The sequence below is a fragment of the Pseudophryne corroboree genome, chromosome 6, assembly GCF_028390025.1.
Source record: "Pseudophryne corroboree isolate aPseCor3 chromosome 6, aPseCor3.hap2, whole genome shotgun sequence".
NCBI lineage: Eukaryota > Metazoa > Chordata > Amphibia > Anura > Myobatrachidae > Pseudophryne > Pseudophryne corroboree.
In genome coordinates, this window is record NC_086449.1 from 338,030,194 (window position 1) to 338,048,680 (window position 18,487).

Genomic DNA, 18,487 nt, shown 5'->3' on the forward strand with positions numbered 1-18,487 from the left:
AATAGTAAATGGACATAAACTTCTTATGTCCATAACTATTCGCACGAGCGATTAATCCGCTCCAAACCAACACCGGAATATTGCTATTTAAATACTCTTCCGATGGGTACCAAACACCACTGTATGACCCCTGTTAGACCCTTCGTACAATACAAAGAGGGATCTCTCTGTTCAGGAACATGCTATGTTAACTAAACTTTCAGAATCTATCAAAGGGACCATGATCTACAAAATACATTATATAGTGGAAATATGTAACGATTGAGTCGCACGCTACGATCACATAAACTCTACCGTAAATACGCATACCGTGCGCCTGCGGGTGCCCGCGACTGTGAGTATGCGCACGTACGGGAGAGCGCACGCATGCGCAGCACGGACCTGTGTGAGGTGCAAATATGGTAGTGTGCATAGAGATATTTTTCTGACTTTGACAGTCCACCCTTTGGCAGTCAACAATAACTGCCACCTTCTAAAACATTTCAAAAAGAGAAAAATATATGTCAGGGGTTAATACATTTACATGGTTGGGTAGGGGAGGAGAGGATAAGGTAGGAAAAGGGTATGACCTAGTGAGATAGCAGAAGCATGTGTGTATGAATCCGTGCTTGGGGGTCATGTATCATCGTGCCGTACGTGTTTTAAATCAAGCTTCGAGGTATTGCGAAGTATACATTTGAATTCCTTCTTATCCCGTGGTACGGGTCTGTGGATGGGCTGTCAAACTTTACCGAGCTCTTTTCGGCTTTGGTTGTAACAAAATGGGGGAGCACATTTTAGTTGATGATACATGAATGGGGGAGATATGTGATTGCTGATATCTGTGCCTGTATTCCCTATCGACTATGTGTGTCATTACCTGAGGGTTGTAGAAATGAAGAAAAGACATAATTACGGTAAATGCGGTGGTATTCTATGTCAGGTAAATGTACATTCGTCGATTGAGGTCTTGTTTGGTGTCTGTTGAATGCAGTCTTCTTTGTGCTTTTGCCCATAAGGTGCGAGCAAAAGCTGTCAATGTCCATAGATTTACAAAAGTGTTGGGCTAGCGTAATTTTAAAATTTCTAGGGAAACTGGGGATCCATGGCATAGTTCATCAAAAATCTGTGTATCAGGTTGTCAAAACTTCTTCTTTAATCCCTCTGTTGTCTGTATATCGGCTCATCAAATTCCTCGTCCAAGTGGGTCTTTTTACCTTGGAGGAAACGGAAAAACAGGTGAAAGAAACGGACCGTAGAAATCGCATTTTCATCACATCATTGTTTCTACATTTGGGTCATAAATCAAGTCCATTGGAATTACAGTTTCCCTGCTCCTTAAACTCATTACCCTGGTACGATGTTTGCACTTCATTAAAGCCTGACCGCATCTAAATATCAAACCAATCGTTATGATAACACCTAAGATACATAGGAGAAACTTCCCAACATCCATTATGACTCCTTGAGCCCAGTCTCCTAAACCAGAGAACCAATTTCGCGGGTTCAACCATGACACCCAACCAGTCAGCTCATTACCTACAGCAGCAAGAGTGAGATTGTGTCTCCTGCGAAATTCCCACTTCAGTTGGAGAATATCGTCCATCTTTTGGTCTATGACCTCGACCGGGTCCTCGGTGCTATTCGTAATATATGTGCAACATTTCACGCCGTATTGTGTTGCCAGTGTGACACAATATCCGCCTGTCACTGCTGTGAGGTAATTAAGAACCATTCTATGCTGTACCAGTTCTGTTTTATAAGCTTGAAGTTCCCTTCCAGTATACCTAAACGTGTCATCATACATTTCAGTGATATTATCTAACAAATTGGCGAGCGCAGATATGTATTTATAATTCAACACTCCTCTAGCGGTGCGAGTGATGTCTAACGCGATTAGAAACTGAATCCCGGTGGATTCATGGATCATGTCAGAGGCCGGATGCTCTGTTCTTTCTATCAGGTGCCGTTTAACTACGTGCTCGTAATGGGTGTGAGTATAAGGAGTTTGGGCAACACGGTGTATGTCTTTCATTTTGTCATGTGATACAGTCATTACTTCAGGCAGTACTTTTCCAATATAACACAATCCTTCAGAGTTTGGGGCAAGCCACTTATACGCCTTTCTCCCGCATATGAAATATGCATCATCGGGGAGAACATATGGGACGGAGTAGGACATAACCATATTACACACCTTCCATGTGAAATCTCCTGACCCTAATTCTTCCATCTGCTTAGTACACGTATCAGGTTGTACGATATGTGCACAGTATCCTGGTGATACCTCTCCAACTCTCGTAATCCTATTTCCTAAGGTATACCTATACCGGAAAGATTTTCCTCTACTGGCTATGTGGCGTATAAGCTCTGTATCTGTAGGCATTCTATCTGCTCTATGTGAAAAGGTCATGGTTTGATTACTCCATGACACTTCCCAATTTCCCGGCTTTCGGGGATTGGAGATGTTAAAACATAATAGGGACCTATCCACATGGTATTGGTGGAGCTTCAAACTAGGAGGGCTGGAGATATTAAACCTCCTGTCCACCGGTCTCCCACCACTTAACTCAAGTACCTCCCCTAACGTTAAAGGAAATGGTACTAGCCCTGATTTGCTATGACCTTGAGGTACTTGAGAGCATACCCAACAATCTGTTTTATTTAACACACTACCCACTAAGGAGTGATAGTCACTCAATGGATGCCGGTCCATATGGATATTAAAACTGGATTGGCATTTCTTTATGCACCCATCCTCAATGACATTGTTACAGAGCCGACAGATACAGTTTTCTTCAGCTAACAATCCTTCACAATTCCTTCTATGGTCAATGCTATCGGATCGTTTTCTGATACTCGCCTTTGCTTGTTGATTATGTTGTTCTTGGAAAACTACGCCTCCATCTCTGTCATCAGAACCCATTCCAGAACCTCTCTCGACCTCCATGGTACTCTTGCCGGAACAGACTGCTCTGGTCAACATCATGGTCAACAGGAAAATCCGGATCACAGTCTCTTGGGGCAAGTCCATCTTGTAGGAGGAAACGGAGAAGAATGAGAAGGGGGAAAAAAATAATTTGAGGGAGAGGGGATGGGGAGTTGGAGAAAAACAATAAAAGGGAACAGGGGATCGACAACTGCTTTTGGTCTTGTGATTTTCAATGCTCAGGTGCCACCTCAATCTTCCTGGAACAGACACTCTAGTGATACAACCTCTACCGTCTGTTCCTTATCACGGGACCTCTCTGGATCAGCAACCTTCTTGCAGTGGGACGAATGAACCCAAGTCTCTCTCTCAGCAACCTTCAATGCTGTAGTGCTAGTCAATAAGACCTGGTATGGTCCTTCCCATCTGTCAATAAGGCAACCTGAGCGTAGAAAATTCCGTATCATTACATAATCCCCAGGTTCAATGTCATGACAATTACTATCTGGTAAATCAGGAATCACTAACTTCAGATTATCATTTTGATTCCTTAACTGTTTACTCATGTTAATCAAGTATTTTACAGTCACTTCATTGTTACACTTCAAATCATCCTGAGGGTTAATCATAACATGCGGTTGTCGACCAAACAAGATTTCAAAGGGAGACAGATTAAGAGGGGACCTGGGAGTGGTTCTGATGCTGTACAGTACAATGGGTAAAGCTTCTGGCCATGTCAATCCTGTCTCTGCCATCACTTTACTCAGTTTATTTTTAATAGTGCTGTTCACTCTTTCCACTTTCGCACTCGCCTGTGGACGGTATGGAGTGTGCAGCTTGCTATCAATTCCCATCAATTTACACATTCCTTGAAAGACATCACCTGTAAAATGGGTACCCCTATCACTTTCGATAATTCTAGGGATACCATATCTACATACAAATTCCTGCACAATTTTCTTAGCAGTAAACATAGCGGTATTTGTGGCCGCTGGAAATGCTTCGACCCAATTTGAGAAAACATCTATACAAACAAGTACATATTTCAAATTTCGACAAGGGGGTAATTGAATAAAGTCAATCTGTATTACCTGGAAAGGGCCGCCGGCAGGTGGAATATGAGATGGTTCTGTAGGTATTGCCTTTCCGATGTTCTTTCTCAGACAGGTAAGGCATGACATTGCCCTTTTACTCGCATGAGAAGAAAATCCTGGGGCACACCAATATGCTCTTACCAACTTGCACATCCCTTCCTTGCCCAGATGAGTCAGCCCGTGAGCTGCCTCAGCTAAGCATGGAAGGTATGCTTTGGGGGCCACTGGTTTACCGTGTCCATCCGTCCAGAGTCCTGAGGACTCCTGACCATATCCCTTTGCCTTCCAGACTGCCTTTTCCTGTGTGGAACACAAATTTTGCATCTCACACAACTTCTGTGTGTTGATGGTATTAAATACCATCAGTTGTGTGGTGTCTGTCTGTCTGGGGGTAGCAGCTGCTAATTTAGCAGCTTCGTCTGCTCGGCTGTTACCAAGTGATACTGGGTCTTGGCTATATGTGTGTGCTTTACATTTGATAACAGCCACTCTATCGGGTTCCTGTATCGCTGTTAGAAGCCTTTTTATGTGAGCTGCATGCGCTACCGGTGTACCAGCTGCCGTCATGAAATTTCTGAGGCGCCATAGGGCTCCGAAATCATGGACTACCCCGAATGCGTATCTAGAGTCGGTGTAGATATTGGCTGATTTGCCCTTAGCCAATTCACATGCTCTGGTTAGGGCGACCAGTTCAGCAACCTGGGCTGAGTGAGGTGGGCCTAGCGGTTCCGCTTCTATGGTGCCTTGGTCATCTACGACTGCGTATCCAGTACACAAGTCTCCCGAGTCTGACTGTCTATGACAACTACCGTCCGTGTAGAACGTAAGTTCTACATCTTCCAGTGGGTTGTCACTGATGTCAGGCCTTGCGGTAAAATTTTGGGTCAAATATTCCATACAATCATGAGTGTCTTCCTTTGTATTAAATCCTCCTTCCCCACCACTCTCATCCTCCACCCTTTGTGCCTGTCCAGGCACACCTGGGAGATATGTTGCAGGATTTAATGCACTGCATCTCCTTATGGTGATGTTTACGGGGGCCATTAGTGCCAATTCCCATCTTGTAAACCGCGCTGATGAGACGTGTCTGGTTTGGGCAGAATTCAACAAGGCTGACACTGCATGTGGTGTATAAATTGTGAGGTTGTGACCTAACACGACGTCTTCGCTTTTCGTTACTAGCAATGCTATCGCAGCAACGCTTCGCAAGCATGTGGGGAGGGATCGCGCTACCGTATCTAGCTGAGCGCTGTAATATGCTACCGGCCTGCTGGCATCACCGTGCTTTTGGGTTAGTACGCCTGCCGCGCAACCAGCACTTTCTGTTCCGTATAGTTCAAAGGGTTTCCCATAATCAGGCATACCTAATGCTGGTGCCTGCGTTAGGCACTGTTTAAGTCTCTCAAATGCTGTCTCAGACTCGTCTGTATGCGAAATCCGATCAGGTTTGTTTGAGGAGACCATCTCCTGCAAGGGTAACGCTAGGATGGAAAACCCTGGGATCCAGTTACGGCAATACCCACACATTCCTAAAAATGTTCTGATCTGTTGCTGGGTTTGTGGCAGAGTCATGTCTCTAATTGCTTGAATTCTATCAGCGGTCAGGTGTCTCAGTCCTTGTGTTAAACAGTGTCCCAAATATTTTACCTTAGTTTGGCATAATTGCAACTTGTCTTTGGAAACCTTGTGTCCTGTGTCTGAAAGATGAAACAGGAGCTGTTTCGTATCCTTCAGGGATGCTTCCAATGAATCAGAACACAGTAGTAGATCATCCACGTACTGTATTAATACTGATCCACTCACTGGTTGGAAAGACTGTAAACAATCATGCAAAGCCTGAGAAAATATACTTGGGCTATCTATGAATCATTGTGGTAATCGAGTCCATGTGTATTGGACTCCTCTGTATGTAAATGCAAACAAATATTGACTGTCAGGGTGCAGAGGTACCGAAAAGAAAGCGGAGCAGAGGTCAATAACAGTGAAAAATTTCGCAGTGGGAGGGATTTGCATTAGGATGACAGCTGGATTTGGCACTACGGGGAACTGACTCTCAACTATTTTGTTAATCCCCCTTAGATCCTGCACTAGCCGGTAACCCCTCCCCCCACTCTTTTTAACAGGGAAGATGGGACTATTGGCAGTGCTGGACGTTCTTACCAGAATGCCCTGTTGTAGCAAGCGCTCTATTACGGGATACACTCCTAACTCCACCTCTGGCTTCAGAGGGTACTGTGGGATTTTTGGAGCTATCCTACCATCTTTTACTTGTACAACTACCGGAGCTACGTTTGCCATTAATCCAGTGTCCTGTCCATCTTTAGTCCAAAGTGACTCTGGTATCTGAGATGTCATTTCTTCTACTTGGGAGGGAGTCCTATTTGTCATAATGGTATGTGACATTAATTTTGACGGGGAGTCTAACATGTCTCGCACTTCCTGAGCGTGATTCTCAGGTATGTCCAAGAATACACCTTCAGGAGTACAATAAATGACGCACCCCATTTTACACAGTAAGTCTCTTCCCAGGAGATTAGTCGGTGCCGATGCAGCCAGCAAAAAGGAATGCTTGGTATGTAAAGGCCCTACTGTAATCTCGGCTGGTTTGCTAACAGGGTAGTGCTGGACTACTCCCGTTACCCCTATGGCTGGAATTGTCTTACCAGTGGTTCTCATGCCCACTGTCGAATTTATCACTGATTTGGCCGCCCCTGTGTCTACAAGAAAGTTTAATGATTTACCAGCTACATTGATTGCAATTTCTGGCTCACTTTCAAGACTTGCAATCAATTTTACTGGCTGCAGATTACAGGTATGGCCACACCCCTATTGGGTATGGTGACCTCCCTGAATCCCGCTGGCAGCAACTACTTGTGATGGAGTTAATTGGGAGCTACCAGAGGCTTGCCAGTCTCTGTTCGGGGGGTATCTTTTTGTTTCCCCTGTATGTGGCTCATAACTCCGTTTCTGCGGACCTTGCTCCCAATGTCGTGTGTCGTGTCGTTAACTAGGGGGTTGGTATGAGTTTCGTGAATTCTTCATTCTACAATCTCGTGCCATGTGTCCCTGTTTATGACAAGAATAACAAGTAACCACATTTGACTTACCCACAGGGTTTGGTGATATAAACAAAGGCTGCCTTGTGGTCAGGGCCTGTATACTTACTGCCATTAACTTATCACCTTGTTGTTCCCTGTGTCTGGTGATGTTCCTATCGTGATCAATAGCAGCCTCTCTCAAAGTAGCCACAGCCAGACCTCGCCAACATGGTTGTGTGGTCTGTACCCTAGTCTTCAATGACTCTTTTAAACCATCCATCAGTACCGATACTGCTACTTCTCGATGGTTTATGTTTGTTTTAATGTCCTCTATGCCTGTGTATTTTGCCATTTCTGATAATGCTCTGTGAAAATACTCTGCAGCTGTTTCTGACTCCTTCTGTTTAATGGAGAATATTTTGTTCCATTTAACTACGGCTGGGAAATACTCTTTTAACTGTAAGCTTATTCTTTTTACATTGTCTTTGTTGTACACATCTGTAAGAGGTACATCCTGATCTAATCCACAGTCAGCTAAAAATTGAGCTGCGTCGACATTGGAGGGTAAACATGCTCTCAGCAATATCTGCCAGTCTTTGTTGTTGGGCTCTAACGTGTTACCTAGGTCTCTGATGTATTTTTGGCTGGCAACTAAGTCTTTTCTAGGGTCAGGGAATTCCGACACTATGGTCCTTAATTCCATTCGGGAAAATGGGCTGTACATGGCAATGTTCCTAACAGGAGTGACTCCTGAAGTGTCTGTTTTCCCATTTGGAACTACTATTACCTTAACAGGATTAACTCTAACAACCTCATCCTGTGTAGATTCTACAGGCTGTGGTGAAATAGTTTCAGCATAGTGTATGGTGCCGTACTTACCCGTTGATACGACCTCACCTATCCCTCCGCTAGGGGCCTTTGTTACTAATCTCGGGGGTTGAGCTGTGCCTACTGTGGTCTCTGCTATGGTGGCTGCTAGAGAGAGCGCTGAAATTGTTGCCGATTCGTCCTCTTGATCACACTCCTGAGGAAAGTTCAAAACAGGGTACAACTTGCACGGGTTAATACTTGCATTGGTTAATTGGTTAACATTATCTTTAACATTTACACAGTTGCTAAGTGTTTGTGTGTTACACCTTAGTGCGTCATTCTCCGCAACCAATTTTTCTCCCGATATATATGGTGGCGGTGGGGCCGTGGCTATCAGTTTTCTGATCGAGCCAGATCCCGCCGCCTGAGCCAATCCTCTCTGTATGTCACCCTCCTGTTGCCACAACTGTAAATAATCATAATGTTTGATTCGTCTCTTGGCTGATTTAATGAGACATATCCTTCTCCTTAAATTCGTTAACACTTCTGTGCTGAAGCTACCTACTCTTGGGAATTTCTCCCCGTCATGTACCGTCATTCTCTCCCATTCATCACATAAAGCTTCTGTGTGACTTCCGTATTTCTCACACATTACGTATCTTGCCGACCCGACTGGTCGGTTCACTGAATCAACCCGAACCGAGGTTGATCGCCCCCTACCTGAACAAGTGGCCCCCATAGTTCGAAGGTGTTGCTTTATTCAACCAACCCTTACGCAAACCAAAATGTTCAAAATAGGCTGACGGTGGCAGTTTACCAAGTACCCCACTCACTCGCCCACGCCGACCAATACGACCTGATCACGCCGATATGGTGCTGGCGTACTCGACCTAGGGCCCCTGCGACCTGAACCTCTATTTACTGGAACCCGTGAGGGTGATCCGAAGAACACTTACTCTTTCCAGTAACTATTGGTTGTTGGATAGTTCCTGAGTGAGCAGCGAACCTCCCTTAAAATAAAAAAAATTACACAAATCACGTTAGAATGTACAAATAGCGTTTATGACCTTCGTACACAAATAGGTACTATTTGTCAGGTTTACTAATGCACACAATTATGTGCGGTACAATCGTTCAGCACATAAGCAACTAATCTTATGTACGGAGCGACCAGTGGAATCGAAAATTGCGGCTGCGAATTCCTTCAGCCAGAGCTTGTATGGCCTATATGGGTGTTGCACCAACCCTTTCTTGGTGTTGTGCCTGTGGACTGTATAGCGGACTTCCTTGTCTGCTGTACCTGAACCTGCTGGTCTGCTATGACCTCCTGGTCTGTTACAGTATGACCTCCTGGTCTGCTACACTCTAATGCTCAAATTGTATGTTTTAACCAGGGATGCCTCCCTAGCCACCATGTACGTCACTTACACGCATGTACCTCACGAGAACTCGACTTTTCTTGTGGTTCAACCTCAAAAATTGTAAAAACAAACACTCACTCACCACATATACACTTTTGTTTCTATTTCTATTTCTGCGCAGAAATTTCTCTTTAGACCAGATGTGTTACAAATTAGGAGAAGGATCTATTAATTTAAATTTCGAATTTTAAAATAGATTTGCGCGATTTATCGCCTTGCGTTATTTACCGCGTTGCGCTATTTATCGCGTTGAAAAAAAAATTAACGCTTGTGATTTGAGTTACGTGGGCGTACCCGTACGCTCCGTTGAGTAATATACGCTGCGTGCGTCGGCCCTTGGATTGCGTACACAAATCTCAGTCCTTTGTTAGAGACACGTGTACGCAAAGCAAAGATCCACCGTAACACAATTTATACGTTTATCAATGTAGATGATCCTTTATCATCTACCACGCACCACACTGACTTCGCCTTGTCTCTCAGGCACAGCTGTGTGTTTGTCTATACTTTAACTATATTACCTTTACTCTTAAACTATGAAATAGCGGCAAATCTCTCTTGGCACGTTTATCAACTATAAAACTGGCAAACAGGAGAGTGATATACGAAAATACACAAATGAAAAAAAGAAATGCAGATATGCGTGCGTGTGTACGCAAGGCAGAAAAATAAACAGTTTTAAAAAAGATTAGCGTGTTGTTCTTACTTCCGGTTCCCGGATTCCTTCAGCACCCTTTACTAAGAGAAGCAGACGCTTATCTAAACAGCACTACGAGGAATATGATCTCCCGCCCTTTGCTGCTGGATAATGTCTGCTGAAATTACCTAGTGCAGATATGTGAAGGACAGGACGAGCCCGCAATTGATAAAGCTAAATATTTATCTTATATAATACCCTTTATGAGGTCTAAGAACACTGTACGCTATCTACGTATGAAGTACCGTAAGGGTACGCACGTTGCGTAACAATCGCTTAGCCGTAGTCGAGACGCTCAAGCGTCACGTTCGCTCACGGCCAAGAGATCACTGGCAGGCACGCAATTGGCTGCTGACTAACGTAATGATTCGCTATAGCGTAGCGGACGCTCGGGACCACGAGGAGATCACCAGCGGCGCTGACGCTCACAATGTTAAACCTTTGTATCTAAACCATAAACAATGCAGTATGCTGTAAAACCTTAGTGTAGAGATAGGGTGTAGATGCAACCTAGTGTAACCTTATTAACTTACAAGCTGTTTGAGCGTCACCGACGCTCTGAGAATACTAAACACTATAAGAATTACACAGATACCTGGGCTTAGGGTCCAACGCCTAATATATATATTTTGAATGATATACTTGCAAAAGAATTAATACAAATACAAATCATACACTACAATATAACATAGACTACCTAACCAGATAACTACACAGGAAATATAATACAATTACTATTTAAGAGAAAATAAGAGAGAAAGAGGAGGGGAGAGAGAGAGAAAGAAATTGGCCCACAATAACAAGAAGATCAATATAGTTGCGGAGAAACACTTACGCACAAGGGGAAACGATCGCATGCGCCTCGATATCCAGCTCCCGATTATCAGCAATGAGAACCGTTGAAGAGAGTGAACTGGATATGGTCGGCCTGCCTATTTATGCCCCACACACAATGCAATTCAATGGTCCCTACAATCTCATTGTTCATTGGACACAGGAATTCGGCTTTGCATTATAACCAAAGGTCATAGGTTGATTCATACAGGTGGGCTGTGACTGCTTCCAACTGTTCAGGTGGGTGGGACACTGAGTTTCCCGCCGCATGACTAAATAAGAACAAATAATAGTAAATGGACATAAACTTCTTATGTCCATAACTATTCGCACGAGCGATTAATCCGCTCCAAACCAACACCGGAATATTGCTATTTAAATACTCTTCCGATGGGTACCAAACACCACTGTATGACCCCTGTTAGACCCTTCGTACAATACAAAGAGGGATCTCTCTGTTCAGGAACATGCTATGTTAACTAAACTTTCAGAATCTATCAAAGGGACCATGATCTACAAAATACATTATATAGTGAAAATATGTAACGATTGAGTCGCACGCTACGATCACATAAACTCTACCGTAAATACGCATACCGTGCGCCTGCGGGTGCCCGCGACTGTGAGTATGCGCACGTACGGGAGAGCGCACGCATGCGCAGCACGGACCTGTGTGAGGTGCAAATATGGTAGTGTGCATAGAGATATTTTTCTGACTTTGACAGTCCGGAGAAACACAGGAGAGACCAGGCGTTTGAAGGGAGGGTTTCTAACGTCCGCTCCGGCCCCCGATCACCGCACTGGAAAAGCTCTCTGCACATGCGATCGCACACCCGGAAAAAAGGAATCCCCCCTCCCTCTGTAGGTGGCGACTACCTGATCGGAGAGATGCAAAAAAAAAAGCACCCTAGCGATCAGGTCTGAATTAGGTCCAAAATTTATTAAAGGTTGGTTTGGATGTATCATCACAATTGCAGCATTTTCCCTTACAGAACTGCATCCCGTCGATTTACTAACCGCAAATCCACCACAATCTTACTAAGGAAACACACCTTACAACAGAATTTGCAGCCCTGATTTTTACCCATTTAAATATTAAAGCCACAGATTTACAATGTGGTGGGTTTTGTGCCCAAGACCATACTTAATTTTCTTTAATAGATAGATGCAGGTGGGAAGCAATGGGGACAGTCCGGGCTAGTAAATTATACATTTCCATAGCAATGACTCACTACATCCTTCTCCCCTTCTTAAGGATATTGGGGGTGCAGGGGGAAATTGGGGGTCTCTCACAGGTTCCGGTAGAGTAGGCATGACCAAGACACCCCCAAAAATGAGTTGCCTCTGAGAGGTGCTCTGGGTAAAGCACTGCACAGATCCATACTGTCTGTGCAAGCTTTTATTCTTCTATGCAAAAAATGGCGTGTGGTTCCTTATGCAAATTGATAACAAGCCATTGATCTTTAAGCCTAGACAGGTAGTGGAAAAGTCAGGTGGAAAAAAAGTGTGGGGTCCACCGATTTATTTAATGGAAAATTATGGGGGCCGCATGCTCTTCTCTGTCAGTTTGGGGAGGGACATTACAAAGGGTTGTTTTTTGGGTTTTTTTTTTTTTTATATTTTCACTTGATGTCAGATTTGCAGCATTTGTGCTTGTAGGATCAGCGTATGGACTTCAAAGGGTGTTGATGGTGGTTTAGAAAAAATGCATCTAATCTGAAGCTTAGTAAATGCTGTATTTTTAACACCAAAACCGCTGGTGATGTCCATTTGTTTCTACATGATGGACAACCAACTGCTTAGTAAATTTAACCCTTGAAGTCTTCCCTTCCCTGTTTTGATACCTGAAGACCCTGATACATATTCTCTTGTAATAACCCCTTTTCCAATGCTATCTTGAAGACTTGCCGATTAGACCCATCTAGCATTTTTGTATACGTGATGGAATATTATCTGCTTAATTGATGTACAAGAGAGACGTCACCTACTTTCTTGCCTCTTGCCCCTACAGAAGGATCTAGACGCACCGACAAAGAGACACACCAAGCTCGATCCTCTATTATGAAGTTTTTACCAGTGCCGCTGAGCAACACTTTTATGGACATTTCAATGTATTGGCGTCACATGCCAACCACTGGTTTCCAGCTGCTGTGAGACAAGCTTCAGGTATTGGAAACGCAATCATGAGTAGTATACAACTATGAAAAGCCTGGATGTTTGGACAACCTACTCGTAGTTATGGACCTGTTAATCCCGGCAAAGCTAGAAGTAGTATCATAACAACAAGAGGAAGAACACAGGACACTTGGAAGTTCATGGAATATGTAATTGTTTGTTCCTTATATGTTTACTGCTGAAACTCAGAATACAGAGACATACAGTCTGAATACTAGGACAAAATGTCTCCCATTACTATTTGGTGTTTTAGCAAATGATCTCTGAATACACAAGGATTAAATGAATGATTTTATCTTGATGTGAATTGCATCCTTAATGCAAAATGCACTACAGTATGTAATATTCACAAAGAAATTGGAGATTAATAAAGAATTAATGTAAAGCTACTCCCTGTTGCAGTGCTGGGCTCAGATTACAGCAGTGCATGGCCACACCATCCTTGGGACGTGGCAATACCTCCTTGGTAGGCCCAGGCCCCCAAACAGGACCAGGTAGGTAATTTGTACCTGCCCACCCAAAGCAATGCCCCTGATAGCAGGAAAAACACAATTAATAATACACTAGTTGTCCATTCTCACTAGCCTTTACTTATATTTACCGCTCTACAGATAAACTCTGTGATATGAGCCTGCACTTGCTCAGCTGACTTGAAATGCCATCCAGCTTCCTTTAGTGGTCCTTTGGCATTTCTGGAACAGTCTAAACTGTAATGTGACTTTTGTAAGTATATCAAGTTCTTTCTAAATATGGAACATGCTGACAGTATCATTTTCATGAGGATCATCCTACATTGTTACTACTGTATAAGATCTCTGAAGCTATTGGTCTTAATGTTTCTACATACGTGTACAAGGAAGAGTGGAATCTCCATTTCTGCTATACTTTTACCAGTGCACTGTCTAGGGCCAAAACCAAAGCCTAGGCTTCTAAAATGTGTTGATTCGCCCCCTAACCAGCGCTCAGGGGAGAACCACTCAGGAGAAGGAAACACATCTGGATTGCTTCCTATAGCGTACAGTCCAACCTGCACCAATATCTAAAAGGGACGGGGAGAACCAGTAATCTTTGGTATAATTTGGGAAAAGGCATTTGAGATCTAAGCTGTATTTCTTAATAATTTCCTTAGGGTACGTTTATATTGGTAATTTTCTATCTGTAAAATAGCGGTGATCATTTCTTCAGCTCCTGAGGCTATGTGTCCTGTATCGCTACAATGTGATAGCCTCTGGATGCAACCTGCCATAAAGAGGGGTCAGTGATGCTAGGCATGGTTTGCACAATGCAGACCAATACTGTAATGTTATGGTCACTGTTGTACCTGAGTGTCTCCTTTATAGTTGCTTTGACTAATGGGATCATCTTCCACAGTGCTGTGAGGTCACTTCCAGAAGATGCTCTGGCAGCCAAAACTTCAACCCTGAGCTTCTCCTGCACCACACGCTAGCTCATACATGGCCCGCTGCAGAGTCATGGATGTCTGGGACAGCAATAAATAATGTTTCTCATACGTCCTAGAGGATGCTGGGGACACCATAAGAACCATGGGGTATAGATGGGATCCGCAGGAGACATGGGCACTTTAAGACTTTGAATCGGTGTGAACTGGCACCTCCCTCTATGCCCCTCCTCCAGACTCCAGTTTAGAATCTGTGCCCAGGCAGACTGGATGCACACTGAGGAGCTCTACTGAGTTTCTCGGAAAATACTTTGTTAGGTTTTTTATGTTCAGGGAGCACTGCTGGCAACAGTCTCCCTGCATGGTGGGACTTAGGGGAGAGAAGTCAGACCTACTTTTAGTGACTAGGGAAAATTACCAGGTAGGCGCTTAATGCCAATTGATGGACACAGTGGTAAAAAATTAAACCAATTTATTACATAGATTGACAACAAACAACACATAAAAATAAACAAGACCACAATACAATAGTAGTATAAAACTGAGGTTCCGGAGACCTCTAGATTAAATAATAAATTAAAACTAATTGAATGTACTCAGAAGGTAGTCACAATACCTATGACTATCACCCTAAGCATGGGTGAGACATCCGTCTGCCTCTTGAAGAAGCCGCCTGGGGTGCGGAGAAACGCGTTGAGGATACAGAGAGAAGGAGCCCCAATACCTATTGCCAACAAGAATTGAAGTGTGTCCTCCCAGCAGTTCATTTAAACTACTGCCGACACTTGTTATATCTTCAGCGTGACTATTTCATTTAATCCCTTGGACCATACTGGGAACACCTGGTGATTCATCTTGGTGAGCACTATTCCACCAGCACTGGGGGTGGAGCACGCTGTACCGGTGCATCTACACTTTGCCGGAGGAAAGAGCGACTTTTCAGCTGACGCTACAGACAGCTCACGCCACGGACGAATCCTGCCGCTGACGGATGTCTCACCCATGCTTAGGGTGATAGAGAGCGGCCACGCACATCGATACCATTGCGGTATAATAAAGGAAATGCCGTCCAGTCTGTGAGTAACAGCTATTTTACTTCTGTCCATCCTTGCACTGTTCATACCAAAATCGGCAAGTGATGAACTCTTTCCTAATTGGAACCTAATACACATTGTGAGGACACCCACATGCACAATTGTGCCAAGTATTTGTGTGTTTTTTACATCTGGGCAAGAAACCTAATATAGCCAAAAGCTATCAAAGAATTATTCTCTAATACATAGGTATTGTGACTACCTTCTGAGTACATTCAATTAGTTTTAATTTATTATTTAATCTAGAGGTCTCCGGAACCTCAGTTTTATACTACTATTGTATTGTGGTCTTGTTTATTTTTATGTGTTGTTTGTTGTCAATCTATGTAATAAATTGGTTTAATTTTTTACCACTGTGTCCATCAATTGGCATTAAGCGCCTACCTGGTAATTTTCCCTAGTTGCTTTGTTTCTTGAGGAGGCCGGCTACCTCCTCACCAGGTGGCAGCTAATCCCAGGGTGCACACATACACAGGCCTGCCAGCGCCACCATCACCTCTATTTCTTCTTTTCTACTTTTAGTGAGTTTAAAGGCTCTGCTTCTTGGCTACAGGACACCATTAGCTCCTGAGGGTTTGGAACACTAGGTACGCCTAGGGGTTCATTCCCAGAGCCCGCCGTCACCCCCCTTGCAGAGCCAGAAGTCAGGTGAGTAGAAGAAGATAGAAGACTTCAGTGACGGCTTCTGATGTACCGCACAGCGATCGCGCTGCGCGCCATGCTCCCACACACAGCGGCACTACAGGGGGGGGGGGGGGCGCCCTGGGCAGCATTAAAAACCTCTTTTGAGACTGGCAAAGTGCAATTAGAGTGCCTTGGCACTAAATTCTTACCCCCGCCAGTATAATTAGTTTGAAAAATAGCGAAGTGAAGCGCGCCATGTAGGGGGTGGGACTTAGCCCTCACAGCTCTCATCAGCGCCATTTTCTATTCACAGAGCTGCAGAGATGCTGGTCCTTCCTCACCACTGCTGTACAAGTAACAGGGTGCAAAACGGAGGAGGGCACAGTAAATTTGGTGCTAAAATAAGTTATTATAAAAGCTCTGCAGGGTCTGAGGCATTATATTAAGGTTTCAGAACCGGGATAAGCGCTGGATTGTGAGCTGGCAAACTCCCTCTGTGTTTCTCTGACAGGCTTTACTGTGGATCTGTCCCCTATTGGCCCAGTGTGTCTGTGGGTGTCGGTACACGTGTGTCGGCATGTCTGAGGCGGAGTGCTCTTCCCAGGAGGAGACTGTGTTAGGGGCAGAAACGGGCTATGGGAGTGACACTGTCGGCACCACCGACTCCTGATTGGGTAAATGTGTTGAATGCTTTGAATGCTAATGTGGCTCTTATTAATAAGAGATTAGATAAATCTGAGTCTCAGAACCAGGTATGGAAGAAATCTGTGGAGGATGTGTTGTCACAGGTCCAGACCCCCTCGGGGGTCACATAAACGTTTGTTTGCTCAGTTGGCAGACACAGATACCGACACGGACACTGACTCCAGTGTCGACTATAGTGATACCAGATTAGACCCAAAATTGGCAAAGAGCATTCAGTACATGATTGTGGCAATAAAAGGTGTGTTGCATATCACTGAGGACCCTGCTGTTTCTGATACTAGGGTCTGTATGTATAAGGGAAAGAAAACTGAGGTAACGTTTACTCCCTCTCATGAACTGAATACCCTTTTTGAAAAAATGTGTGAAAATCCTGACAAACAGTTTCTGATTCCCAAAAGGATTCAAATGGCGTATCCGTTCCCCTCTGGGGATAGAGAAAAGTGGGAGTCACCTCCCATTGTGGACAAGGTGCTATCACGGTTGTCTAAAAAGGTGGCTTTACCGTCTCCTGACACGGCAGCCCTTAAAGATCCTGCGGATCATAGACAGGAAAATACGTTAAAATCCATTTATGTCACCACAGGTACACTACTCAGACCAGCTATTGCATCTGCGTGGGTGACTAGTGCTATCGAAAAGTGGGCAGATAACTTGTCATCTGATATAGATACCCTAGATAGGGATAACATCCTTTTAACGCTGGGTTATATCAGGGACGCTGCAGCCTACCTAAAGGAAGCGGCGAGAGATATTGGCCTTTTGGGATAAAGGGCCAGTGCCATGGCAGTCTCAGCTAGAAGAGCAATATGGATTCATCAATGGAATGCTGATGCTGACTCTAAGAAAGCTATGGAGTCTCTACCGTACAAAGGTAGTGTATTGTTTGGTGAAGGTCTTGCTGATTTGGTATCTACGGCTACCGCGGGTAAGTCGTAATTTTTGCCTTATGTTCCTCCACAGCAAAAGAAAGCTCACCACTTGCAGATGCAGTCCTTTCGGCCAAAATAAATACAAAAAAGGCAGAGGTTATTCCTTCCTTGCTAATAGAGGAAGAGGAAAAGGTAAAAGATCTCCGTCCGTGGCAGGTTCCCAGGAGCAGAAGTCCTCCCCGGCTTCTGCCAAATCCACTGCATGATGCTGGGGCTCCTCTGCGGGAGTCCGCACCGGTGGGGGCACGTCTCAAGCTCTTCAGTCAATTCTGGGCTCGTTCGGCCCTGGACCCATGGATTTTAGAAATAGTGTCCCAGGGGTACAAACTGGAGTTTCAAGACGTTCCCCCTTAACGTTTTTTTAAATCAGCCTTACCAGCTTCTCTTCCGAACAGGGAGGTAGTATGCGATGCAATACAAAAGTTGTGTCTGAATCAAGTCATTGTCAGGGTTCCCCCGGCACAACAGGGAGAAGGCTTTTATTCAAGCCTGTTTGTGGTCCCGAAGCCGGACAGCTCGGTCAGACCAATTCTGAACCTAAAGTCCCTCAATCTTTACCTAAGAAAATTCAAATTCAAGATGGAATCTCTCCGAGCAGTGATCTCCAGTCTGGAGGAAGGGGATTTCATGGTGTCAGTCGACATAAAAGATGCCTACTTACACGTCCCCATATATCCTCCGCATCAGGATTACCTGAGGTTTGCTACTCAGGATTGTTATTACCAATTTCAGACGTTGCAGTTTGGTCTGTCCACGGCT

General features: G+C 44.3%; 1 protein-coding gene across 1 annotated transcript in view; it reads left to right on the top strand.

Annotated features, from left to right (window-relative positions):
• The window catches only part of CCDC33 (coiled-coil domain containing 33), a 171,835-nt gene extending 158,469 nt beyond the window's left edge, over positions 1–13,366 (top strand). The window contains exon 23 of the mRNA XM_063926453.1: positions 12,814–13,366. Within this exon, the coding sequence (XP_063782523.1) occupies positions 12,814–12,867 (54 nt within the window). The 3' untranslated portion in view covers positions 12,868–13,366. The remainder of the gene's footprint in view (positions 1–12,813) is intronic.
• The last annotated feature ends 5,121 nt before the right edge of the window (positions 13,367–18,487 follow it).